Genomic DNA, 23,294 nt, shown 5'->3' on the forward strand with positions numbered 1-23,294 from the left:
CAAGAGACCTTAAGGGATGTGGGTTTGACCCCCAGGTCTGGAGGATCCCCTGGAGGAGGGCATGGCAACCCACTCCAGTATTCTTGCCTGGAGAATCCCATGGACAGAGCAGCCTGGCGGGCTACAGTCCATGGGGTTGCAAAGTCAGACACAACTGAAGCAACTTAGCACACACACACAGACCACCAGGGAAGTTCCTGTTATGTTACATTTTATACAACTGAAAATAAATTTTTAAAAAATTAATTTTAAAAAATTACATGCGGAAGAGACTTCGTTTCTTCAGATACTGGAATCAAGTGGCAAACCATGACCTGCTGCTCAAAGTGCCCACAGACATGTATGCATGATCACAGACACATTTGGACTTGAGAGTCTTTGGAAAGGATATGTGCTGGCCAGGTAGCCCTGTGCCTACCACTCCCAGTCACCTTACCTGCCTGTCTATGGAAGCACTGTAGGTTAGAACTCCAGACGGAGTGAGGGAAGACTCAGGCGAGAGTTTGTATTGCCTGTTATTGTTGCCAATGGCCTGGGAGGTCTGTGTGTCCATCTTGCAGGGATAGAGCTGGTGAAGTCAGGACATGGAGGACAGTAACACTCACCCAGTATACCATGCGCCCCTTCACGTCTCGACTCCACGTGACTGGTTCTGTCCAATGTACCACAAGCGGAAGTGACCTGTGTCATTCCTGGGCTGAAGCCACTGGTGGAGCCACCACTGGCCTGGGTCCCCAAAAGACAATGTCAAAATAGAGGCCCCACCGTGACCCATGATGAACAGGCAGTGTGAGCAAGTCAGCAAGAAATAAGTCTTTATGTCAGACCACCGTAATCCGGGAGTTCATTTGTTGCTGCGGCATAACCTCACTTATCCTAATACATGTGCTGTGACTGGCGGGGAAAGGTTTTCTCAGCTTCACAAGCTCCAGGTGGGAGCCACAGGCCACAGCTCTAGTTCCACCCCTCTAAGCTAGAAACCTCAGAAAAAACACATGCCTTCCCTGGCCTTAGGTTCCCCAGCTATTCCATTTTTATCCTACAAATTAGAAAGTTCATATTATTCAACATATAGGGGGAAAGACAGGTGCTCCTTACTAATTCAGGAGGGCAGAGGTGAGCACTTGCCTCTGACTTGAACCCTCCTGGCCTTTTGTTTCCCAGGTGTCCCTGCTGGGGCTCTGAATCATCCATGGTTTCTAGGGTTGGGCTTGAGATGGAAATAAAGGAGCCAGGGGACCCAGGAACTTTAAGAGCATTCCTTTATCACTGAACCCCGGTGTCAGGGGTCAAGAGGGGAAGGACTCATTCACTCCCCACTGTCACAGCTTCAGCCTCATCTACAGGGGCCGGCCTGAGACCCCAAGCCCCTTGCTGAGGGGGCCTTTTAATGCTGACCTTGACCCCAGCCTGCTTTGGGGACCCTCACCCCCAAAACAGCCACACTCAGTGCTGGATCCACCCCACCCGGCACACGCTGTCAGAGGCGTCCTTCCCCAGATGAGGAGGGCCAGGCTGAGGCCAGGGCACCTCCGAGGTTCTAAGGGCATCGGCAGGACAGACCCAGCACATGTGGGAATCTAGGGCTGCAGGGAGCACTGAGCTTTACTCACAAACGTGTCACAGAATCCCCTCACCCCAACCCCAGAGTCCCCTTCTGTGTCCCCAGGAAGGAGACAGGCCAGGGCCCCCAGCCTAGGAAGGAAGGTGGGGCCTGAGTCCACCTCCAGCCAAGACTGGGCAAGGCTCTCCTCTCGTGGGCACCCCTGCCAGAGGGGAGAAGCTGAAACGACAGCAGGAGCACCTTCACCTCCAAGTGGCCACTCCTCAGGGCTTCGGCTTAGGGGAGCGGGGCCGAGGCATGGAGGAGGGTTCTGAGCAGATTGGGGTCGGGGGTGGGACCCGCGTTGGCACAGCCTAGGGAATGAAGAGAAAAGTGTCAGAGGGGGCCTCTTTGGGATGGGTTCCCCCCATATGCAGCCTCATCCCCTTCTGGATCTCAGAGTTGGGGTCAGCTTCCAGGGCATGGTGGGGTAGCCAGTGGGGAGCAGTGGAGACTGGAGAGGTGCTGGGAGTCAGGGCCAGGGAGACGGGAGCCCACAGAGAGAGGTATCCAGGTTCTGCCCTCCCCCACCCCCAATCCTTCCCCCAGAGACTCTGCAGTCCCCAGACTGCTCCAAGGTGTCTGCCCCTCCCAGGGCACCTTGGACTTACCAGGTGAGGAGAGCCGGTGGCTGACAGCTTCTGATGGTGGGCCTCAGAGGAGACACTGGACCAGAGGTCCAGGGTTTTGGGGGCTGAGCTTTTCTCAGACTTTGGAGGGATAATGTCCCAGCCCAGCAAGCAGTGCTGTGGAGAGCAAGGGATTAAGGTGCCTGGCTGGGGGCGGCGCTCCCCACTGACCAGGCAAGCCCAGGGAAGGGCTGCACCTCTCCTCTGGGACTGGCAGCCTCCTCTAGGACAGGGCTGTGTCCCCCATGAGGGTGGAGGGACCCCCCCCCCGCAAATAATCACAGTGTCCCTCATGACTGAGGCTCCCCCAGGGCAGAGGCCTGTGTCCACCACTGTTCCCCCGGGCCTCCCTTTTCTATCCTGCAGACCCAGACCACAGATGGGTGGAGGGAAGGCCGTGGATGCTGACGGAGCACATCCTGTGTGCCAGGCTCTGCTCCAGGCCCCTAACAAGTACTGACTCACTAACCTGGCCCCCACCCACCCCATAAGCCTGAGGACAGTACACTGGACCCATTTTACAGATGAGCAAACTGACTTTCCTCAGTACTCCTCCTCGCTTCCATTCCAGCATCCCTGGCCTCAACTGGGAGTGAGTGGGATCCCCACTGACCCCTGTCCTACCCAGGGGACACAAAGGGTGGCTCTATGGGGGAGGCATCATGGAAGTATAAGACCCCAAGTTCCACCTGGCTGACCATGGAAAAGGCACCTCCCCTCTGCCTCAGTCTCCTCATCTGTAAACTGGAATAACAGCAGGACCTGCACTCTCTGGAGAAGGACATGGCAACCCACTCCAGTCTTCTTGCCTGGAGAATCCCATGGACAGAGGAGCCCGGCGGGCTGTGGTGCACGGGGTCACAAGTGTCGGGCTCGACTTAGCGGCTGCACCGCCACCGCTGCTCTCTCGGTTGCTTGACCCCACAAGATAAACCCCCTGAGGGCTGTGCACACAGCACACAAAAGCATGAGAAATCAGACCCTTCTGCATTATGCCAGCTCATGGGCAGACAGCGGGTGGGTGGGGAGCCTGGCCTTCATCAGGGAACAGGTACAGCACAGGTGACGTGAGTGGCCTCGTCTCAACTCCACAGACTGGGGTCCTTGAGCCCAGCGTCGCTGTGTGGCTCTGGGACAGTACCTGGCCCTCTCTGGCCCTCAGGACACATCTGAGGACTGGGCCAGACAGGGGGCAGCCCTACCCCCATCCTCACCCGGGGCAGCGCCAGCGTGTCGGAGGCGTCGAAGCTCTTCCGCCGGTGGATGCGGTGCCGGTGCGGGGGATCCAGGACGGATAGTGGGATGCTCACCCTGGGGGGTGGCGACAGTGGGGGCACTCCTGCAGGTCTCTCCAGGCTTCAATAGCCCGACCTGCCCCCTCAAGACCACGGGCCCCAGGCTGCTCCCCTCTGCCGCTGCCCCTGTGACTTCCCTGGGTGTCCTGCCCACTCGAGCCGCTCACCTGACCTGCGCTGGCTCTGCCAGGGTCCCCGCACCCCGCTGGTCCCGTGGCTTCCTGCACAGGCGGCAGGGGGTGCCAGGATCTGCAGGCACCAGAAACAAGCGCCGGTTGACACGGTAACAGTACACGCCTGTGAGACCAGAGAGGAGCAGAAGTCCCTCCTCAGCTGGGGAACCTAGACCCCCTGGACCCCAACCAACAGGCCCACCAACCCCTGCACAGTGGCCACATTCACAGGCCCGCCCACGTGCACACGGAGCGTGTGCACATACACGTGCTCACACACGACACTGAGCACCACTTTCTACTCAAGCATGACACACGTGCACACGTGCTGGCATCTTCATACATTCAAATGTTATCTGTGCACACGCAGAGCACTGCTTCACGGAGTCATATTTGTGGACATGTACGGTGTGTTTATACTTGTAATTACGCACACACATATATGTCCACATGAACACGCCTCACACACACATATACATACATGGATACAAACAGTACGTTGCACGTACAAACCCACAACATAGACTCAGATGCTCACGTGACTGAGTCGGACTCCCCACCTCAGATGACCCACATGCAGAGATAAGAGGAAGGGGGTGGGAGGCATGTTGGAAGCAAGGCAGGGGGGAGGCTGGCAGTGAGTGCGCAGGGCTGGCCCTACTCCCCATGAGGCCAGGCCTCAGCTCACCCCCACCCCCTACCCAGGGCTCACCATCCCCTGTCGGGACACCAGGCTCCCTCCCTGAGTCCTCAACACTCAGCTGCCTCCCCAGGCCCCCAGGCCTTGGCTGGGCTCTGGGGTAACCAAGTGTTTACACTCACATTCGTGGTCCCCCTCCACAGCATCACTCTCCTGCAGGCCTAGGAACTGGGGTCTGTGAGGGCGAGAGGGTGAGCAGGCCAGAGCAAGAGGGCAAGCAGGCCTGAGCCTCCCTGCCCACCCTGTGCCTGCCCCTGCTCACTCAGGGCCACTGCAAATACACTCCTCCTTGTTGGCTTCCCGGAACTTCTGCAGCTTCGAGAAGAAGGCCTCAGGCTTGCTGGTGACGGGAAAGGTGTTGTCCAGGGACCCTGGGGGGACAACACACAAAGGAGCTACTGTGTGGCCAAGACTCAGGGAGTGCTCGGCACTGGCGATCCAGGCCACTGAGTCGTGTACAGACCTGGAAGGGTCCCTCAACTCACATGACACATGCATACCCAATCATCTATGCAAAAAGTATTTATAGAGCGCTTGCTACAAGCCAGACACTGTTTCACGTGCTGGGGAAAGAAGAGCAACCTAGACAAAGCCCCTACCCTTTTGAGGCTTACATTCTAATGTGGCCACAAGCCAGTCGCTAAAGAAACCTGAGATACAAAGTGGAAAGGTGACACCTATCAGGAAGTAAGAGAGAAAAGAGAGTCAGGAAACTGAGCTTGGAGGGCAGAGGGGCCAGAGGGAGCTTCCCTGAGGATGTGACACCTGAGTAGAGACCTAATGAGGGAGGGAGCCATGGGGACATCCCAGGCAGACAGAAGAGCAAATGAAAAGGCCCTGGGGCAGGTGTGTGCTGGTACACTGGAGTTACACTCAGGAGGTGAAATGGGCAGAGCGGTGAGAGTAGAGGAGATGTGACTGGGAAACCGCAGATGGGTTTGGGGACAAGGAGTGATATGATCACATCAGCCACGTGCTTTTAGAGTACTCCTCTTCTGGCTGCAGCAAGGTGAGAAGCAGCAGGCATACCAGTTAGGGGACTACTGCAGGCATCCTGGTGGAGACAAGACGGTGAATTCTAGAAATATGTTGAAGGCAGGGCTACCAGGATGTATGTATGAAAAGGAGAGTAAAAATCAAGGCCGATCTCCAGATTATGGCCATTAGCACCATGAACAGAGCTGCCGCCAATAGAGATAGGAAAGGCTGCGGGAGGGTGGACCAAGAGCCGTGGAAGTCAGGACCTTGATTTTGGACCTGAGATTAGTCTAGGACACCTAGTGAGCCAGGCAGAGAAGAAAGTCAGATACACAAGTCTGGAATTCGGAGGAGCAGCATGGGTTAAGTGGGTGAGAAGAGGGCGAGGAGAGTCTTAACACTGACGGGGCCTAGGGGGTTTGGAGGTTGGAACAAGGAAGCAGATTGGCAGAGGAAACTGGATGGAGCTACCAGGGAAGTGGGGAAGAGCCAGGGGGGTGCCCAGGTTTGTAAGCCAAGGGAAGAAAGAGCTTTGGGAAGGGAAGAGGGAGTGGCCGCTGTGTCCATGCTACTCAGGGGCCAAAAAGTGTGTGGACTGAGAACTCAGCTGGGAGCTGGTAACACAGTGGTCACAGCTAACCTGGGGTGGTGTCAGGGACTAAAGCCTGATTTTAAGAAAAAGTCAGGGAGAGAAACTGGAGATGGTGAATCAAGATGGCCTTTAGAGTTTCATGATAACGAAAAGCAGAGAACATGGGTATTAACTAGAAACAGGAGGGGAAGTCACAGACTTAATCAGTTCTCATTAATACTCCCAGATTTACCCCAACCAGATGTGAGACTTTGCTAAGCTTTTCAGTCTCTTGGCCCTCAGCCTTCTCATCTGTCAATGGGGACAGTAATAGTATCCACCTCATCAGATGATTGTGATGAGTCAAGAAGTTAATGGTAGGAAAGCTCTTGGGGCAGGGCCCAGCACAGGACAAGCGCTTCGTGAAATCAGTTCTCATTAATACTTCCCAGTTCATGTGCTGATGGAGCAGAATGATGGTGGAGGGAGGACAGGAGAGAATTACAGGAAGCAAGAGCTTTGGGAATCAAGAAGGAATGGGGCCAAGCTCACAAATGCAGACAGGCTGGAGACAGGAGCTCAGAAAGGAGAGAGGTGCACACGGACTCAGGGCAGGAACGGGGCAGGCGCCTCTGCTTTCTCAGAGACAGGAAGCAAGGCAGTGAGCTGGCAGACACGGACTATGTCCCCTCCGCAGGGGCCCAGCAGCCCCACAGAGCCCCTGCCTTGTGGCAGGAACTCAACCTCTCTGAGCATCAGTTTCCTCCTTCATGAAAGTGAGGATCCAACAGCCCAAGCTCTGAAGGCTGTCCACTCACTCCTTCAACCAGTGTTGGTGTGCTGGCCCTGTTCTAGGCTCAAGGAACACAGCAACAAAAAGACAGCCAGGCCCCTGCTCCAACAGAGCTCATAAGCCAGACCAGAAACAAGCAAACAAGATGATTTCTGAGAATGAATGAATGAAGAATACAAAAGTAGCTGATGCTTACAGGCAAGGATGCAGGGGCAGTGGTCCTCCAACCTTGTGCTCGTGCAAGGCGCCTACCATTTGAGCTGAGTGCTCAGTGATGAAAAGGAACCAGCAGGTGTGAATCTGGGGAAGTGCATTCAAAGCAAAGGGAAGAGGGATTTGCATAGCAGTCCAGTGGTTAAGGCTCCATGCTTCCAATGCAGGGAGCATGGGTTCAATCCCTGGTCGGGGAACTAAGATCCCATGTGCTGCCCAACACCACCAAAGCAAAGCCAACAGCAAGTGCAAAGGCAGGAGGCCATGAGCACACAGCTGGTTCAAGGACCAGCAAGGAGGCCCACGAGGCTGGAGCAAAGAGTCAGACGATAGATGGTTAGAGGTTATGTCACTGGGCCAGCAGAGGCCAGATCATACCTCAGAAGTCTAGATAACGGTTTTAGATTTACTCTAAGTGCTAGCTTCCTAGGTGGTGCTAGTGGTAAAGAATCCGCCTGCCCAATGCAGGAGATGTAAGACACCTGGATTTGATCACTGGGTTGGGAAGATCCCCTGGAGGAGGGCATGGCAACCCATTCCAGTATTCTTGTCTGGCGAATCCCATGCACAGAGGAGCCTGGCGGGCTACATGGGGTCGCGAAAAGTGAGGCACAACTGAAGTGACTTAGCGCACACACTAAGTGCTAAGTATTCTGAATGACATGATCTGATTCCTAGGTTTCAAAATTCATTCTGGCTGTTGAGTCAAAAATGGATGATAATGGGGTTGGAAAGAGGCCAGAGGGCGTTCAGCCAGGAAGCAACTGAGGTTGCTGGGGGAGTGGGGGGAAACGTAAAGAGATGATACCCATACAGTTTCCCAGGGCCTGGCACACAATAAATGCCAAAAAAAATAAGGCAGCTCTCATTCATGCAACAAACACTCGGTGAACACCATCTCTGTGCTTTTCACTGTGCCAAGGGCTGAGGCAGGAGACGTGGTACTGAAGATGCTCCCACCTGGTGGGGGCTCAGGCAGGTGCATGAGCAAGCTAGGGCCCCCACCCCCAATCTCCAGGCCCTGGGGAGGGCCACACCTGCAATCCAGTCATAGCCCAGGTAGGGTCTCAGGCGCCAGCTCTTCTCAGGCACTGGAGACTCCTTGTTGGTCACTCTTGGCTGAGGAGGGAGGCAAAGAGGGGCAAGGTTGTGCCAGCAGGCCCAGCCCAAAGGAGGCCCCACCTTGAGGGGAGGAAAGGGGCTATGTCTTAACTTACACCCTGACATAGGCCCCAGGGCTCAGCTGAGGGCTTGGGGGCTAGAGGATAAGAGTTTGACCCCCCACTCCCCCCACCATGTGTGACTATGAACAAGTCTGTCCTCTGAACCTCGGTCTTCCTATCTGCACAATGGGGCTGGTCACCTTCTTCCCAAAGTGCTCTCTGAAAAAGTAATGGCCACAACTTATCAAGCACTCAGGCTGAGCAGGACATGACTCACAGCACCTCCCAGGAGCCTCTCACCCTGGAAGGGAGGCTGCCTGTGAGTGCATCTGTCAAAGGGGAAACTGAGGTTCAAGGAAGCCCCATCAATGGCTGCCCCACTCTCCCACATTACCTTGGACAACTTGCCCTGTCGAGCCAAGATGGACCTCAGGGCCTGGGCCTCCTGGGTTCCTGGACTGTCCAGCTCTGCTGAAAGCTCTGGGTCACTTGAGTCTGAGATGGCCAGTAAGGGAGCTGAGTGGGGCCTCGGTGGGCCCAGGGACTCCCGGTGTAGGCATTTGGCAATTGGGAGAGAGTTCATCCCAGAGCTGGCCTCGCCAGGCCAGTACCTACCACAGGGGTCATCAGGGTGGGCATCTTGTGGGCAGGAGGCTCTCGAGGCAACTGAGGACATCTCTTGGGACGATGGCATCTCTGAGTCATAGCTGCTGCTCGAGTCCAGGCTTGACTGGAACAGAGAGGCTTGGTCACCAAGAGGCTGAACACACAGGCTCAGCCTCTGCAGTGTCCCAGGCTGTACCTTCCCACGCTGGCACTCAGTTTTCTCATCATCAGTAAAATGGGTGCACTGCATAAGAGGACCTGGAAGGCCTGGATTCTGGCCTGAGGGTTAGGCAGCCCCTCTCTCACCCCTGGGACTTGGCCAAGGTGCTCACTTCTGAGGCTGTCTTGGCCACGGACCGCCGCACGGCATCCTGCCCGACCCACAGTTGCCGCAGGAGCTCCAGGTTGAGCTGCCGCAGCTGCACTAGGTCCCTGGTCTCCACCATCCTGGGCTTTCCACGACAGATGTCACCGACTCCCGGACCACAGACTGCCCTCAGGGCTGGGTTCTCCTACCTGAAGCCAAGACAGAGAGCATGACAGCACTGAGGAGGCTGCCCTTCGGAGCCAGAGTCAAATCCCCACTCTGATATTCCTTAACTGGGAAACCTCGGGCAAGTTAATTAACCTCTCTGTGCGTCAGTTTCCTCATCTGCCAAACAGACGATAACAGCATGAACCTCATAAATCTGTTGTAAGGATTAAAGGAGGTAAGGCATATTATATCTGATGGTCCAGTGGTTAAGACTCCACACTTCCAATGCAAGGGGCACGGACAGGTTCAATCCCTGGTCAGAAAACTAAGATGCCACACTCAGACCCGCCAAAATATTTTTTAATTAAAAGAAAATCTTAGTCCAATACCTGGCACACACAATGAACGCTCAATAAATGCTTATTATTGTTAAACTAGCCAGAGCATGTTTCCTGACATGTCAAAAGAAATTAATCTCTCTCCTCTAACAACCTTAACTATGAAATTATGACCAGTTTAATTTGTAGACATCAACCCTGAATATCGGAGAAGGCGATGGCACCCCACTCCAGTACTCTTGCCTGGAAAATCCCATGGACGGAGGAGCCTGGTAGGCTGCAGTCCATGGGGTCACTAAGAGTCGGACACGACTGAGCGACTTCACTTTCACTTTCATGCATTGGAGAAGGAAATGGCAACCCACTCCAGTGTTCTTGCCTGGAGAATCCCAGGGATGGGGGAGCCTGGTGGGCTGCCGTCTATGGGGTCGCACAGAGTCGGACACGACTGAAGCGACTTAGCAGCAGCAGCAGCAGCAACCCTGAATATTCATTGGAAGGACTGATGCTGAAGCTCCAATATTTTGGCCACCTGATGCGAAGAGCCGACTCACGGGAAAAGACCCTCATGCTTGGAAAGATTGACGGCAGGAGAAGGATGAGATGGATGGATGGCATTACCAACTCAATGGACATGAGTTTGAGCAAACTCTGGGAGATGGTGAAGGACAGGAAAACCTGCCGTGCTGCTGTCCATGGGGTCACAAAGAGTCGGACACAAATGAACGACTGAACACCACCACCTTAATTTGTAGTGGACAATTAGGGCAAGTCTACAAATGTAAAACATTGTAACTTTCAAATTCAACACAAATCAGATTTCTGAAGGGACTCGTCCTTCTCTCCTGCCCTCCCTTCTTCTTTTTTAACAAATGAAGAAGTTCAGAGAAATTAAAATACTAGCCCCAAGTCACACTGCTTGTAGTGGCATAGCCAGGATTTGAACCCAAATCTGGCTCCAGGGTCCATGGTTATGACAACCTTTCCCCAAAGTGTGGAGGGGGGGCCTAGGAAGCCACCTCCTCATTCTCCAGCCTTTGGCCTCCCAGGGATCTGGGCTCAAGGACACACTGATGCCTCTGGAAGAGACTTCAGCCGATTCGGAGAAGAGGCTTCATCTTCTCTCTTGAGCTCCAAGCCGATTCGTCCAACTAGAAATTCAGTCTCCCCCAGTACACACGATCCCTTTCTAACACTGGGTCCAGTCAGACACCCTGCTCTCAGAAATCCTGCCCTGACCCCAGCCCTTCCACCCACACTCCTCACCTGTGGACCACCCATATCCGGGCCCCCTCCTCAAGGCCCGGCTGCAAGTGCTAAAGCAGAGAGACCCGCCCCCCACATACACCCACTCAGGGAAGGGAGGACAATGGAGATGCGAGTACAGTGGGGGGTGGTGCAGACAAGTGGGGAAGACAGCCTGATTCCGGTCCCCGCCCTCATCTAACTGAACGACTTTGGGCCTCCATTTTCGCACGGCGTTAAAGAGAGAAAACCTCCGGCTCTGGAGGCTCTCTGGAAAGCTATAGCTGCGCCAAGGCGACGGGAAGGCAACATTCTGAAGAGACACACATTGGGGCAGCGGCAGTGCAGCGGAACGCAGGGGCGGGAGGTCCCCTCCCAGGAATGGGAGATTCGGCCTCCCTCTTCTTTCCCATCACGGGACCAGGACGTTCCGTGGAAGTGCACGTGGAGCAATCCGTCGAACCACTCCTCTCCAACCCCGGGGCCTGCCACTTCCGCACTCACCGCTGGGAAGTCGGGGAATCAAGCTGCCTGCCGCAGCCAGCGCTGCCGAGAGTTCCGCCAGGCCCACCCAACGCTTCACCAACTGGGGGCGGAGCCTGATCCGGGCGCCCTGATTGGCCAGACGTGGAGCGGAGCCGAGAAGCTCCTGGGAGCCGTTACTTCGCATCAGAAGCTGCAGTTTCAACATTGGGGCGGGGCTCAACGCTGATTGGTCAATTCCGAGACCTGGTACGATTGTCGGAATGGGGCGGGTCCCCAGAAGACGGGCTCCGATTGGTCCGGACAGTTCAGTTCAGTTCAGCTCAGTCGTTCAGTCGTGTCCGACTCTTTGTGACCCCATGAATTGCAGCACGCCAGGCCTCCCTGTCCATCACCATCTCCCGGAGTTCACTCAAACTCACGTCCATCGAGTCGGTGATGCCATCCAGCCATCTCATCCTCTGTAGTCCCCTCTTCCTCCTGCCCCCAATCCCTCCCAGCATCAGAGTCTTTTCCAATGAGTCAACTCTTCACATGAGGTGGCCAAAGTATTGGAGTTTCAGCCTCAGCATCAGTCCTTCCAACGAACACCCAGGACTGATCTCCTTTAGGATGGACTGGTTGGATCTCCTTGCAGTCCAAGGGACTCTCAAGAGTCTTCTCCAACACCACAGTTCAAAAGCATCAATTCTTCGGTGCTCAGCTTTCTTCACAGTCCAACTCTCACATCCATACATGACTACTGGAAAAACCATAGCTTTGACTAGACGGACCTTTGTTGGTATAGTAATGTCTCTACTTTTTAATATGCTGTCTAGGTTGGTCATAGCTTTTCTTCCAAAGAGCAAGCATCTTCTAATTTCATGGCTGCAGTCACCATCTGAAGTGATTTTGGAACCCAAGAAAATAAAGTCTCTCACTGTTTCCATTGTTTCCCCATCTATGTGCCATGAAGTGATGGGACTGGATGCCATGGTCTTAGCTTTCTGAATGTTGAGTTTTAAGCCAGCTTTTTCACTCTCCTCTTTCACTTTCATCAAGAGGCTCTTTAGTTCCTGTTTGCTTTCTACCATAAGGGTGGTATCATCTGCATATCTGAGGTTTTTTATATTTCTCCTTGCAATCTTGATTCCAGCTTGTGTTTCATTCAGTTCAGCATTTTGCATGATGTACTCTGCATATAAGTTAAATAAGCAGGGTGACAATATACACCCTTTTGGTACTCCTTTCCCAATTTGGAACCAGTCTGTTGTTCCATGTCCAGTTCTAACTGTTGCTTCTTGACCTGCATACAGATTTCTCAGGACGCAGGTAATGTGGTCTGGTATTCCCATCTCTTGAAGAATTTTCCACAGTTTGTTGTGATCCACACAGTCAAAGGCGTTACAGTAATCAATGAAGCAGAAGTAGATATTCTTCTGGAATTCTGTTGCTTTTTCTATGATACAACAGATTTGGCAATTTGATCTCTGGTTTCTCTGCCTTTTCTAAATCCAGCTTGAACAGCTGGAAGTTCTCAGGTCACATACTGTTGAAGCCTCGCTTGGAGAATTTTGAGCATTACTTTGCTAGCATGTGAAATGAGTGCAATTGTGCAGTAGTTTGAACATTCTTTGGCATTGACTTTCTTTGGGATTGGAATGAAAACTGACTTTCTCCAGTCCTGTGGTCACTGCTGAGTTATCCAAATTTGCTGGCATATTGAGTGTGGCACTTTCACAGCATCATCTTTTAGGATTTGAAAGAGCTCATCTGGAAGTAGGAAAGAATTATGAGATGTCTCTGCCTGGAGGAGGGAGAGATAGCCCGTGGGTAAGATATGAACACAGATAGCTATGATCTAGTCTGTAAAATATGGGCAAGTTTATATGGCGTGTCTACTTTATGACAGGTATTTTCCATATACCAATGCGTTCCAACCAACCTCATAAATGTGCTTTAAGATGAGTATTATTGTCCCATTTTACAGGCAAAAAGAAAAAAACAAAAACAAAAACAAGGCCATGAAAGATGAAATGACTTGTCCAGAACTTTTAAAAACAATCAGTGTGCTATATTCAAAATGGATAACCAATAAGGACCTACCATATAGCAGAGGACCCTGGTGGGCTATGGTCCATGGGATCACAAAGAGTCAGACACAACTGAGCAACTACCACCTTCACCTCACTTCATATAGCCCAGGAACTCTGCTCAATGTTATGTGGCAGCCTGGATGAGAGGAGAGTTTGGGGGAGAATGGATACACGTATATGTATGGCTGAGTCCCTTTGCTATTCACTTAAAACTATCAAAACATTGTTAATCGGCTATATCCTAATACAAAATAAAAAGTTAAAAAAAAAAGCAATCGGTGTAATTTCCCAATTAACATTGGAAAGGAAAGGAAAGGAAAGAAAGAAGAGCCATCTCATTAGATTCAGAAAAATCCACCAAGTGCTGTCCCTTTTTCTTAGTAGTTGGAAGTAGAGTGCTATGATATTGTAACTTAAAGCAGTGTTCCAGCATTTGACAAAATCTAACATTCATGTCTGACTTTTTTAAAAAAAATCTTCCAAATAATTTAAAAAAGGGCAGAGGATCTGAATAGACATTTTCCCAAAGACATACAGATGGCCAACAGGTACATGTGAGGATGCTCAATATCAATAATCATCAGGAAAATGCAAATCAAAAGCACAGTGAGTTATTGCCTCACATGTGTTAGATTGGCTATTATCAACAAGACAAGAAATAATAAGTGTTTGCAAGGATGTGGAGACAAGGGAACCCTTATGCACTGTTGGTGGAAAATCAATGCAACCACTGTGGAAAATAGTAAATTAAAAATAGAAACTTCCCTGGCATTCCAGTGGTTAGAACACCACCCTTCAAATGGAGGGGCCACAGGTTCGATCCTTGGTCAGGGAACTAGGATCCCACATGGCATGTGGCCGAAAAAAATTTTTTTATTAAAAAAAATAAAATTACCAATTTTCCAGCAATTCCACTTCTGGGTATTCATCTGAGGAAAACAAGAACACTGATTTATGCACCTCCATATTCATCGAAGCATTCTTTACAGTAGCCAAAATATGAAAACAATCTAAGTGTCCAGTAGTGGATGAATGGATACAGAAAGTGTGTTATATATGTTACTAAATGCAAATCATGTGCCTGACATACAATCAGGCCAAACATTACCAAAACATTGGAGTTTAGAGTTATCACCACTTCAATTCAATATTACACTAGAGTTCTGGCCAGTCCAATAAGAAAAATAAATAAAAGACATCTAGAATGGGAAGGAAAAAGAAAAACTCTTTATTCACAGACAGCATGATAATAGAAAATCTCCAGGTGTCTACAAAAAAACCTACTAGAATTCTTAGCTTTGCAAAGTGTCAAAAATATAAGATGAATATACACAAATCAGTTCTATTTCTATAAGAAATCAGAAATTTAAAAATTTTAAAATAGCATTTAAAATAGCATCTATAAAAATAAAATATTTAAGAATAAATATGACCCCAAAAGTACACATATACTTTAAAAGTTATAAAACAGTGTTGAGAAAAACTAAAGACTAAACAATTAGAGAAACTGTGTTCATGGCTTGAAAGATTCATGCAATCCCAATCAAAATCCCGATAAATTTCTTTGTTGAAATTGATAATTTCTAAAGTTCATGCAGAAATGTGAAGGACCAACATATCCAGAGAAGAAAGTCAGATGACTTACACTACCTGCTTCAAGACTTATGATAAAAGTTACAGAAAACAAGAAAGAGCAGTATCGGCCATCAAAGTAGACAAATAGATCAATGGAACAGAATAGAAAGTCAAGAAATTGTCCCACACATAAATGATGAATTAATTTTTGATAATGATGCAAAGGCAATTCAGTGGAGAAATGACAGGTGTTACAGCAAATGGTACAAGAACAACTGGATACTCAGACGCCCAAGACACACACACCATAAAACAAAACAAATTTCTGAAAACCCTCTTTGTACCATATTTGTACCATATGTAAAAATTAACAACTCAAATGAATCATAGATCTATTTGTAAAACCTGTAAAACTTCTAGAAGAAACCCTCAGAGAAAATCTTTGTGATACTGGATTAAGCAGAAATTTCTTAGATATGACACCAAAAGTATAACCCCTAAAAGAAAGAATGGATAAATTGGACTTTGTCAAAATTAATAACTTCTGTACTTTGAAAGACATTGTTAAGAAGATGGAAATGCAAGCCATAAGACTGGAGAAAATATTTGCAGATGACATGTCTAATAAAGATTTGTATCCAGATTATATAAAGAACTCTCAGGATTTCCCTGGTGGTCCAGTGGTTAAGAATCCACCTTGGAATGCAGGAGAGTTGCTGGAGAGGAGAGTTAGATCCTGGTTCGGCAAATAAGACCCTACATGCCATGGTGCAATTAAGCCCTCAGAGCACAATTGCTGAACCTGTACACCACCGCAAGAGAGTGTGTGTGCCACCACAAAAGATCTGGCATGTTGCAACTAAGACCTGATACCGCCAAATAAATAAATATTTTTTAAAACTCTTACAACTCATAGGAAAACAACCCAGTCATTTGAAGTATATTTTATTTACCATACTGTGTTACTTTTGTACACTGATTCATGTACACAGTTATACATGTATAATTTTTCAGATTCTTTTCCATTATATATTAATATAAGATATTGAATACAGTTCCCTGTGCTATACAGTAAATCCTTGTTGTTTATCTACTTGATATATAGTCATGTGTATCTATCAATCCCATACTCCTAATTTATCCCTCCCCCATCCCAACACTTCCCTTTGGTAACCGTAAGTTTGTTTTCTGTCTATGAATCTGTTTCTGTCTTATAAATAAATTCATTTGTATTAGTTTTCATTTTTAAATATTTATTAACTTGTTTATTTATTTGGCTGCACTGGGTCTTAGTGTGGCATGTGGGATCTAGTTCCCTGACCAGGGATCAAACCCAGGCCCCATGCATTGGTAGCATGGAGTCTTAGCCATTGGACCACCAGGGAAGTCCATTTGTATTGTTTTTGAGATTGCACATATAAATGATATCACTTCACTTAGTGTGATATTCTTTAGGTCCATCCATATTGCTGCAAATGGCAATATCTCGAGTAGTATTGCTATATATATAGGAGCCTGGTGGTTGCAAAGAGTCAGACACAACTGAGTGACTCACTTTTCCATATATGTATGAAATGGACTTCTTTGTCCATTCATCTGTTGATGGATTCTTAGTTTGCTTCCATTTCAGGGCCAAAAAACAACCCAATTTTTAAAATGAGTAAAAGAACTGAATAGACATTTCACTAAAGAAGAAATGCATACAGATGGCAACTAAGCACATAAAATATGCTCCACGTCCCAGAACTCTGCTACTGAGGCTAGTCAAAGACTCCACACAGCATCCTTACCCACCATGAATACCTGTAGCACCAGCTTTCATCCCAGTCTGGCTTTCTAGAGTCTTCTATTGTTCTAGGCTCCATTCATCAGACAGATGTATTGGGTTGGTCCAAAAGTTCATTCAAGTTTTTCTGTTATATCTTATGGAAAAACTCAAACAAACTTTTTGACCAACCCAATAAAATAAACCACAATGTGACATCACTGCATAACTCTTTCTGTGTCTAGAATGATGGCATGTTAAATCAAAGACTCTTTATGCCAATGTTAGCAAAGATGGAGAATAGACCCTACAGGCTCTGCTAGTGGGACTGTAAAATGGTACAACCACTTTAGAAAACAGTTTGGCAGTATCTTAAAAAGTTAAATATAAATTGACTGTAAGACCCAGCAATTCCTGTGCTAAGTATCTATCCAAGAGAAATTAAAACATATGTCCATGCAAAGCCTTGTGTAAAAATGTTCCAGGCAGCATTATTCATCCCAGTCACAAAAAAAGGGGGAAATAATCCAAATGTCCATCGACTCACAAATGGACAAACTAAATGTGGTATCCGTACAATGGAAGTACTTCTCCAGGGGCTCAGCAATAAAGAACCCACCTGCCAATGCAGGAGACACTGATTCAATGCCTGGGTCAGGATGATCCCTTGGAGGAGGGCATGGCAACCCACTCAAGTAATCTTGCCTGGGGAATCCTATGGACAGAGGAGCCTGGCAGGCTACAGTCAGTGGGGTCGCTAAGAGTCAGACACAACTGAGCATGCACACATGTTATGCTGCAAAGAAGATCGACAATCTCACACGCTGCAACTAAGATCTGGCACAGCTGAATAGGTAAATTTAAAAAAAAATTTTAATGGAAGATGTGTCAATGATAGCCAGTATGTGGGGGCACAAAGGATTAAATCTTTGTGTCTCACATTTCAGGTCCGTCAGAGAATGTCCACTGCTGGCGAGATGGTCCACAACCAGCTGGAAGGGACTAGGTGGCTGGTAAATGTCAGCCAGCCTCTCTGCTCAGCCTCCCCAATGAGGATGCAAAGGCCCAGGGACAGAGCAGGCAACATGAAGGTGTGAAGTCACCTGGGCTCCTTTTCCTAAAGGCTGGGTCCTGCTGCTGCTGGACACCTGGTCTGCAGAACCAAAGCTGAGCCTTCAATACTGCATCTCCAAGAGACCAGTCAGCCACTGCTCTGGTGGCAGATCAAGTACATCAGAAACCTTTGACTCTGAAGGAAGTGATCTGTACTTAACTGAAATTGATGCTGTTCCAGATATGGGCTTGCTTGACCTGCCTTTGGGACCATCACCAGCACCAACATCTGAGGGCTTCAGGCTGCCTGATACAGTGACATGGTCCCCCACACCACATTGTCTCACCAAGGGACCCATTTCTTGGCAAAACTGGTAGGACAATGGGAATCTGACAAGAGGATCCACTGGTCTTACCAGGTACCCCTACACCCAAGTGGCATGAGATATCATTCAAGGACCATACCCTGCAGCTCTGTTTCCCAGGATGTTGACATATGTAGCTGTGTCCCCTGAAGCTAGATCACATGGGGACGGGAAGCAAACTTACTACTACTCATAGTGACTCCCTGGTAAAATTTGTGTTTCCTATCCCTGCAAACATTGACTCTGACAGGTTGAAGGTCCCAGTGCCCAGGGCTGGGAAACTTCCACCAGGGGATACAGTTGAGTACCTGGGGTTCCAATGAACTTGAAGACATGACCATCACCTGGTCTTCAGGCCTCCCTGCTGGTGGACCAGCAGGCAAAGAGAGTTTCTATACTGCCAGGGGTGATAGATTTCGATCACCATGAGGAGTCAGAGGTCTCCCAGGTGGCGCTAGTGGTAAAGAACCCACCTGCCTATGCAGGAGACATAAAAGACGCAGGTTTGATCCCTGGGTGGGGATTCCCTGGAGGAGGGCATGGCAACCCACTCCAGTGTTCTTGCCTGGAGAATCCTGTGGACAGAGGAGCCTAGCGGGCTACAGTCCATGGGGTCACAAAGAGATGACTGAAGCCACGCAGGATGGCACGGGATGAGGAGTCAGGACCGCATGTACCAAATGAGGCAGAGGGTTTGTTCAGAATCTCCTTGGGTGTCTCTTGGTGTCTCCACACTTACTGATGACAGTAAGTTGCAATTGTGGCATCCACAGCCCTCTCAGGGCAAAACAGTCAAAGGTTCAGACCCCTTGGGGTTGAAGGTCTGGATGACCCCACCAGGAAATAACCAGACCAGCTGCAGCTTTGGCCAAGGTAAAGGATGATGGAATGGGGGCAGATGAGGGACTGGCTGTATCATCTTGAAGTGGCTCTGTCCGGTGGGACTTAAACCACCCCTCTCAGGGAAGGGTAGGATGGCAAGAGCAGATCTGAGTGGTTGGAGGGGTGACCCATTCAGACTTCTTTGGCCTTGCTTGTCTTTTATTCTGACTCTGCCTGGGCTGAGTGATCTGAAGCAAATACAACTTGCTAGACCATACTCCCTGCCTGAGCCCTGCCACTCTCACCTTCACCACTCCTGTGGGCCCAGCTTGGTGCCCAGGTGATTTCATATGCAACCCAGAAATGCACAGAGTCAGTCTCCCCTGGGGCAAATCTTCAACCAATTGGAAGAGGGAGATGGCAGATAAATTCTGCCCCTTTCTCCCCACCAAGAAATGGTGCTGAGACTCATCACATGGTTCCTCAGGGTCACATTTGGTGGTGGCCAAGGGCTTCCCTGGTGGCTCAGATTGTAAAGAATCTGCCTACAGTGCAGGAGCCCAGGTTTCGATCCAGGTATCGAGACCTGGACTCGATATCCTGGAGAAGGGAATAATTACCCACTCCAGTGTTTTTGCCTGAAGAATTCCATGAACAGAGGAGCCTGGTGGGCTACAGTCCATAGGATCACAAAGAGTTGGACACAACTGAGTGCTTCACACACACACACACACACACACACACACACACACACCACGCACACTTCTGCTGGCTCTCCCTCCTTCCAACTCCCCCACAACCCGCATCTCTCTGGGGTCATTCTGTACATTAGGATGAGGGTACACAGGTCCTCTGCATTAGGCTCTGCATCCTGGGGACCCCAGCCAAGGCACCATCACACGCCGACTCCCCACTGTGCATCTCCGGGCCAGACTTGCCTTGAACTCTGAGTTCACATATGCAACTATGGGAGAGGGACCCAAAGTTCAACAAAATGAAACTCCTGATTTTCTCCCCCAAGCCTGCTCCACTGAAGCTTCCCCATCCTACCATGTACCTAGGACAAAACTTGAGTCAGCCATGACTCATCCAGCACAGCTCATCATTTCTGTCTTCAAAAGGTCTCCAGAACTTCCCTTGGGCTGCCATGGTTAAGAATCCACCTGCCAGCACAGGGAACACAGATCTGATCCCTGGTCAGGGAAGATTCCACATGCAGTGGAGCAACTAAGCCCATGCACCACAATTACTGAGCCTGTGTTCTAGAGTCTGGGAGCCACAGCTGAAGCCCTCGCACCTAAAGCTTGTGCTCTGCAGCAAGAGAAGCCACTGCAATGAGAAACCCTCGCACTGCAACGGAGAATAGCTCCTGCCCATCACAAGGAGAGAAAGAGCAGTGAAGACCCAGTACAGCCAAAAAGAAAGAAAGAAAAAAAAAAATCAAAAAAAGATTTTTTAAAAAGGTCTCCAGAAACAACCACTTTCCACAGCCTCCATCACAATGGTCAGGTCCAAGACAAGTGTCCTCTCTTCCCTGGAACACTGCAGTTTCCTCCTGACCAGTCCCCCTGCTTCCATCCTCACTCTCTGCCATCTGCTCTCCCCACAGCTGCCCAGAACCTTGGCTCAGAACACTCCACGGCAACTTCCTTGCTCACAGGTAAGCCAAGGTCTTCACAATGTCTGGCAAGACCCCAAGCTCCCCCGGCTCCTTTTCCCAACTTAACTCCGACTACCCTCCACCTTCCTCACTCTGCTCCAGTCACACTAGTCTCTTTTTGTTCCTTGAAGATACTGGGCATACTTGCACCCCAAGGCCTTTACACATGTGGCTCCATCTGCCTGGAACGCCCTGTCCCAGGTATCCCCAGGGCTTCATTCCCCACCAAATTCATTCAGGTCTTTCTTCAAATATCATCTTCTCAGAGAGGCCTACCCCAGCCACACTCCTGTTATACCCTCCTGGACCTTCCCTGCTTCCTTTCCCCTGTAACTCTTATCTTCTGATATACTATGTCTTTTACACAACAGTTTTGCCTGCTTTCTGCCTTCCCCTACTGGCATATGAACTCCACCAAGGCAGGGCTTTTTCATCCACCTGTTCACTTGGAGAAGGAAATGCCAATCTACTCCAGTATTCTTGCCTGGGAAATCAGTGGACAGAGGAGCCTGGCGGTCTACAGTCCATGGGGCCACAAAAGAGTCGGACTGATTTCGCAACTAAACAACAACAAAATTCACTGCTGTGTCTCCAGTGCCCAGAACCATGCTCAGCACACAGCAGGCACTCAAATATTTTGCTGAATAAACTTCATTTGTACAAAGGGGAAAATTGATCACTAGGTTTTTTGAGAGGATTGGATGCTATGCATAAATATGTCTGACATGCCAGGCCCTCCATAAAAGTTGGCTGTTCCTATCTCAAGCTTGAGTCTGACTCAGAGACAGGAAACCCTGTCCTGGAGGTCAGAGTGAACTTGGCTGACATCTGTGAGCAGGGCTCAGTGCTTGGAACAGAGAGGTACATTCCTGGCTACATATACTGTGATTAAATGGGGACATTGTTACTGAAGGGCCAAAAATCTCAGGCTTTTGATTCCCCAGAACTCTCAGTGGGCAGATGAGGTAGTCTGAGAAACCACAGGAATGAGTCTGGCCTTTGGGAATAAAGAACTGGGAGGTGCTGACTGAGGCGAAGTGGGCGAACACCTTTTTTTCAACAACCGGTCTTGACCCAAGAGCGGCTGGTAAGCAATTTAGTGGGTTAGCACTTCTCTGTGAGAAAATACCTGTGTATTGCAAAAAAAAAAAAAAAAAAGTGTTGGGGGGGCGGGAACGACTGACTTTAAGTCTTTTGGTTTCACTTGCACATGTGTGTACTCAGTTGCAATGAATTTCTAATAGTGTGTCAGGGTAAAAAAAATGTTCAAAAGCCATTAGGCTTTGAGGAATCAGGACTTGGGCTCCAACCCAGTTTCTATCACCCTCTAGCTGCTGAGGCCTGAGCTAGTCCCTACCTCTCTGAGACTCAGTTTCCACACTGGAGTTGAAAATGCTCATCGCTAAACACACAACACACATGAAAGCCCCTAGCGGTTGTGCCTACCTATAGGAAGTTTTCAGTAGCATGCTAGTTCTGTCCCCCAGTGCTGAGGGTTGAGAAATGTGTGAGACTGTGTTATCAGGACAGGATTTGCTAATTCAGCAAGTATTTACTGAGTTCCAATTCTGTGCCAGGTACTGGTCTAGATGCTGGGCACTTATCAATAAACACAATAGATAAAAATCTCGTAGTTTGCTTATGTTTTAGGGCTTCTGCTCTAGCAGGTGCAGACACAAACAGTATTACTCAGATGATGACTGGGGGGAGGGGTACTCAGAAGTGCCAGAGAAGAGCCTGGGGGACAGGGATCTTAACTGGGGGGTGGGGGTCTGGATGAAGGTCAGCCCTGGTGAAGGCCTTATGGAGGAATGTGCACGGTGGTTTCAAGGAAGAGCAAGCACCAGTGTAGCCAAAGCAGAGGGAGCAGAGAAGGGAGGGGGCAGTCGGAGCTAGGGTCCTGAAAGACCACCGCAAGGACTGGGGCCTCGATTCTGGATGGGACAGGGAGCCAGAGTTGTATTTTGAGCAAAGAAGAAACATGAGCTAAGTTCTATTTCCAGCCTCCATCAAGGTCAACCGGCCTGCTGCTTTGAAGCAAATGTGAGAAAGCCAGGGGAATGAGGCAGTAATGTGGCTCAGAGCCGTGATGGAGCAGACAAGAGAGTCAGGGGCGAGGTTTATTTTTAAGACAGAAACTGACAGGTTGGAGGCAGCATGTGTGACCAGTGATCTGGGGTCATGCCCCAAGTTGGTGACCCGGGAATCTGGAAGGATGAGGATGCCATCCACTGCCATGTGGAGGCCTTTGACATGGATGAGCTGTGCAGGCAGTGGGTGGAGCAAAGCCCAGGGGACAGGTGTGCAGGGTCAGCAAAACTGACTAGTCATGCCCAAGCCACTGCTGAGAGCCCTTCCAAAAAAAAGAAAGAAAAAAAAAAAAGAAAGAAAAGGTCACAACCAAATTCTCAGAAGGCAAACTAGGGTGGACCAGTCTGAGTCATTACTTTTTAAGTGAAAAATGAATGGTTTAGAGTTATGGTGAAATCTGTAGAGAAATCACTCTAGATTTCCTGGTTCTTAAAGATCAGTTACGCCTTTTGTTCTTCTGAGAGCATCAGATTCCTTCCAAGAGTCAGGAGGAACCCATAGGCAGGTTACAGTGGGAACTTCCCCTAAGTAAAGTTAAGGTCATTTCAAAATACAGCCTGTAGACTTTCTCATGTCAGAGAGAGTTTGCATAAGAATAAACTGAGGAGACACACAAAAACAAA

At 49.5% G+C, this 23,294-nt stretch overlaps 1 protein-coding gene across 6 annotated transcripts; it reads right to left on the reverse strand.

The window, feature by feature from the left end:
• Positions 1 to 203: 203 nt before the first annotated feature.
• Positions 204 to 11,750, reverse strand: MIIP (migration and invasion inhibitory protein). Of its 6 annotated transcripts, none has more exons than XM_055582281.1 (11): positions 11,287 to 11,370; positions 9,057 to 9,240; positions 8,734 to 8,848; positions 8,513 to 8,586; positions 7,993 to 8,074; positions 4,663 to 4,771; positions 4,523 to 4,575; positions 3,695 to 3,824; positions 3,447 to 3,543; positions 2,215 to 2,349; positions 204 to 1,917 (listed from the first exon to the last, which is right to left on the reverse strand). In XM_055582281.1, the coding sequence occupies exons 2-11, from the start codon at positions 9,168 to 9,170 to the stop codon at positions 1,828 to 1,830; spliced, it is 999 nt and encodes a 332-aa protein (XP_055438256.1). In that variant the 5' UTR covers positions 9,171 to 9,240; positions 11,287 to 11,370; the 3' UTR covers positions 204 to 1,827. The 6 variants fall into 6 exon arrangements, with proteins under 6 accessions (XP_055438256.1, XP_055438255.1, XP_055438253.1 ...); XM_055582280.1 differs by having other exon boundaries at positions 8,513 to 8,613; XM_055582278.1 differs by lacking the exon at positions 11,287 to 11,370 and adding an exon at positions 11,688 to 11,750 and having other exon boundaries at positions 8,513 to 8,848.
• Between the last annotated feature and the right edge of the window lie 11,544 nt (positions 11,751 to 23,294).

Source organism: Bubalus kerabau, chromosome 5 (genome assembly GCF_029407905.1).
Source record: "Bubalus kerabau isolate K-KA32 ecotype Philippines breed swamp buffalo chromosome 5, PCC_UOA_SB_1v2, whole genome shotgun sequence".
NCBI classification, from domain to species: Eukaryota; Metazoa; Chordata; class Mammalia; order Artiodactyla; family Bovidae; genus Bubalus; species Bubalus kerabau.

Excerpts from the sequence above, each read along its gene's own strand:
- MIIP (XM_055582278.1), bottom strand. The coding sequence starts at position 9,170 with ATGGTGGAGACCAGGGACCTAGTGCAGCTGCGGCAGCTCAACCTGGAG. Across the intron at positions 8,075-8,512 it reads GACAGGGCAAGTTGTCCAAG|CCAAGAGTGACCAACAAGGA; the intron begins GTAATGTGGGAG and ends CTCCCTCCTCAG. Across the intron at positions 3,544-3,694 it reads GCAGAGCCAGCGCAGGTCAG|GGTGAGCATCCCACTATCCG; the intron begins GTGAGCGGCTCG and ends GCCACCCCCCAG.